Source organism: Lupinus angustifolius, chromosome LG09 (assembly GCF_001865875.1).
Source record: "Lupinus angustifolius cultivar Tanjil chromosome LG09, LupAngTanjil_v1.0, whole genome shotgun sequence".
Lineage (NCBI taxonomy): Eukaryota > Viridiplantae > Streptophyta > Magnoliopsida > Fabales > Fabaceae > Lupinus > Lupinus angustifolius.
This window is the reverse complement of record NC_032017.1, coordinates 11,733,956-11,736,625: the sequence shown is the minus strand read 5'-3', so window position 1 is coordinate 11,736,625 and position 2,670 is coordinate 11,733,956. Positions and strand designations below refer to the sequence as shown.

At 27.0% G+C, this 2,670-nt stretch overlaps 1 protein-coding gene across 3 annotated transcripts in view; it reads right to left on the bottom strand.

Annotated features, from left to right (window-relative positions):
• Positions 1–561, bottom strand: part of LOC109357499 (protein ABIL1-like) — a 6,684-nt gene extending 6,123 nt beyond the window's left edge. For 2 of the 3 annotated variants that reach the window (XM_019601492.1, XM_019601493.1), the window contains exon 1: positions 389–560. In XM_019601492.1, coding sequence (XP_019457037.1) covers positions 389–445 — 57 coding nt within the window. In that variant the 5' untranslated portion in view covers positions 446–560. Of the gene's footprint in view, positions 1–388 lie in introns of all 3 variants that reach the window. The other variant, XM_019601494.1, reaches the window with a different exon arrangement.

The following is a 2,670-nucleotide window of genomic DNA, read 5'->3' as shown; positions in this document are numbered from 1 at the left end:
TATATATATATATATATATATATATATATATATATATATATATATATATATATATATATATATATATATATATATATATATATATATATAATGAAACTTGAGTAGTAGGTTTTTGAGGTACTCATTTAACACAATTCTGAAACAAGTATTATCCATAAAATAAAATGAAAAATCCCTTGCCAAAATCCATTTCATACAAGTTCATATATTATTTTTTCTGATACCAAAGGTATTTCGTCACCCTTTTAGCTATGAAATTAATCATTTAATCATTTTCGGGTACGTAGTTGTCCTTTCAACAAAGTCTTGCACTCAAATTGATATATGAATGAAAATAATAAAAAAAAAGAAATGCAGATCTGGTTGAGAGAAATAGAAGAGATGGAACCTGCAAGGAGTTGATGAAGCTCTTGCTACTCTCCATGGAGACCTCGTCAAAGTTCATGATTGAATTTCTCAGAGACGTTGGTGTTGCTGAAACTATAAGGTAATGTAACAACCTCAATCATATAGTATTTGTTATATGGTTAATAATTAATACATAATAAGAAGCAATTAATGAATGTGAGTGATAGAAAATAAATAGAAGTTTATAGTAAAGAGAGTTTATGATCTTTGTGAGAGAGTGAGAGTTTTTGAGTTGAGTTAAACTGAAGGGAAAGGAATATTTAATGCTATGCTCATGTGGCAGGTGGGTTAGTTGGTTCACGCCAACCTCCATTTTACACTCTATCGGTGCTGGTGGTTTCTTTCATGCCAAAAACGACATATTACCCTCACATTTATGACTCTACATTTTTAATAGAAAAATGATATATCATCTTATGAATTATACTATAAATTCTTCTACAATATAATATGTGTTATAAATTAATATTTTGTTTATTAATTATTGACTTTTCAAGTGACATATGTTATTCACTTTCTTGTAGATAAGGATATATAATATTAGAAAAAATGAACCAAGATGTCCCAAAAATTCATATCCACATTACCCAAATCAATCAAATCCTACCAAATAAAATAAAAGTGTAATTTTATATTTTTTTTTCATTTTTCTTTTTATGTAATTGACAATTTTCAATTAGATTGGGACACAATAAAATATAAAAAATGAGATAACTAATTCTCATTCGAAAAAATGTATACAGTAACAATATATGAGTTTTTATATATTATGACCGCATCTTTCGTCATTCATATTTTATAATCATTAACTATCCAAAAAGGTAATACAAATAAATGATATACGGTAGATATTGTACTCTCTAATACTACTCTTCTTATCTTAAATATCATGAACACAAAATCGTACGGCTAAAACAATAAATTAACTTTGATTAAATAAACAAGTTAGGTAATTGGTCCATAAAATGTGGAATAATTTACTAGTCACTGCCCTGTGAAATGTGTACTGTAGAGGTGACCTACCTGCATTCATGTATCCATTTTGCAACTTGCACTCGCCAGCTAATGATACCTAACTTAGGGATACTTCATTCATTGCATTAATTAATACACATGAGTATCGTCTTTCATTCATACAAACAATAAATTAATGTACTATGCCCTACAAATGTAAATTTTTTGCTCCAACTTGTATTATTGTATAAAAACGATGATTTTTGTCATCTTTTCCACAAGAGATGGTCAAATTACATTTTCTCAAAATTTAAATTGAAGATATTCACATTTTATATCATACTAACGAGTTGACTGACACTTTGTGTCCCCTAACCTGCATTCTTATTTTTTGATATCAACTATATACATAAAGTTTTTAATATAAATTTCTTAAAATTTCTATAGAGAGATGTAATTACTTTCCTTCAAAGTTTTCAATTTGGCCGCAATATTTTTTTTCATTCTCAATAGTGGAATTTCAACAATTTATTCACATAGTGGAATTCTCGGGATTAAGAAAATGTATCAAATTCAATTAAATTTCATTATTTTTTATGTTTTATCTAACATGTATGTTACAAAATTATTTGCAACGTGTTTTACAAAATTATTCGTAACGTGTGTTACAAAATTATTTGCAAACGTGTTTTACAAAATTATTCATAATGTGTGTTACAAAACTATTAACAACTTGTATGTTACAAAGAGAAACATAAAAACATTGGATATAATAAATGAGAAAATTGGAATTTAGAAATTACACATATTCAATTACATGTATACCCTTAATCATATTATTACCTATATACCCCTTAGGCATATTCAATCATATATTAGTATAAATAACTTATCAAAATAAGTTAATGCTATGAGACTAATTAAAAGAAAGAAAATGTTATGAAATTAATATATAAGGGTTTTTTTTATAGTATGATCACATTATATTCATCATCACAAAGTATGACACACAAACCCAGAAACAAATTCACCCCTTTGAGACATCTAGAAATCAAAAAACCTGCAGCAATACAATGAGAACAAAGTAACTCACAATCTGCAATTAGTTCTCTAGTCCTGAAGCTAAATTGTGCCAATACAAAAAAATGTCCCACCAGTTATTAGGTAATGTTATTAGTTACATTGACAAAAATGGTCATTTTTTCTATGGTCATGCAAATTGGAGAACAAAAATTACAGAAGAAAATACAGGGTGATTTTCGCACAATTGAAAAAAATAAGAAACAAAATGGTCATTTCACTATGGTC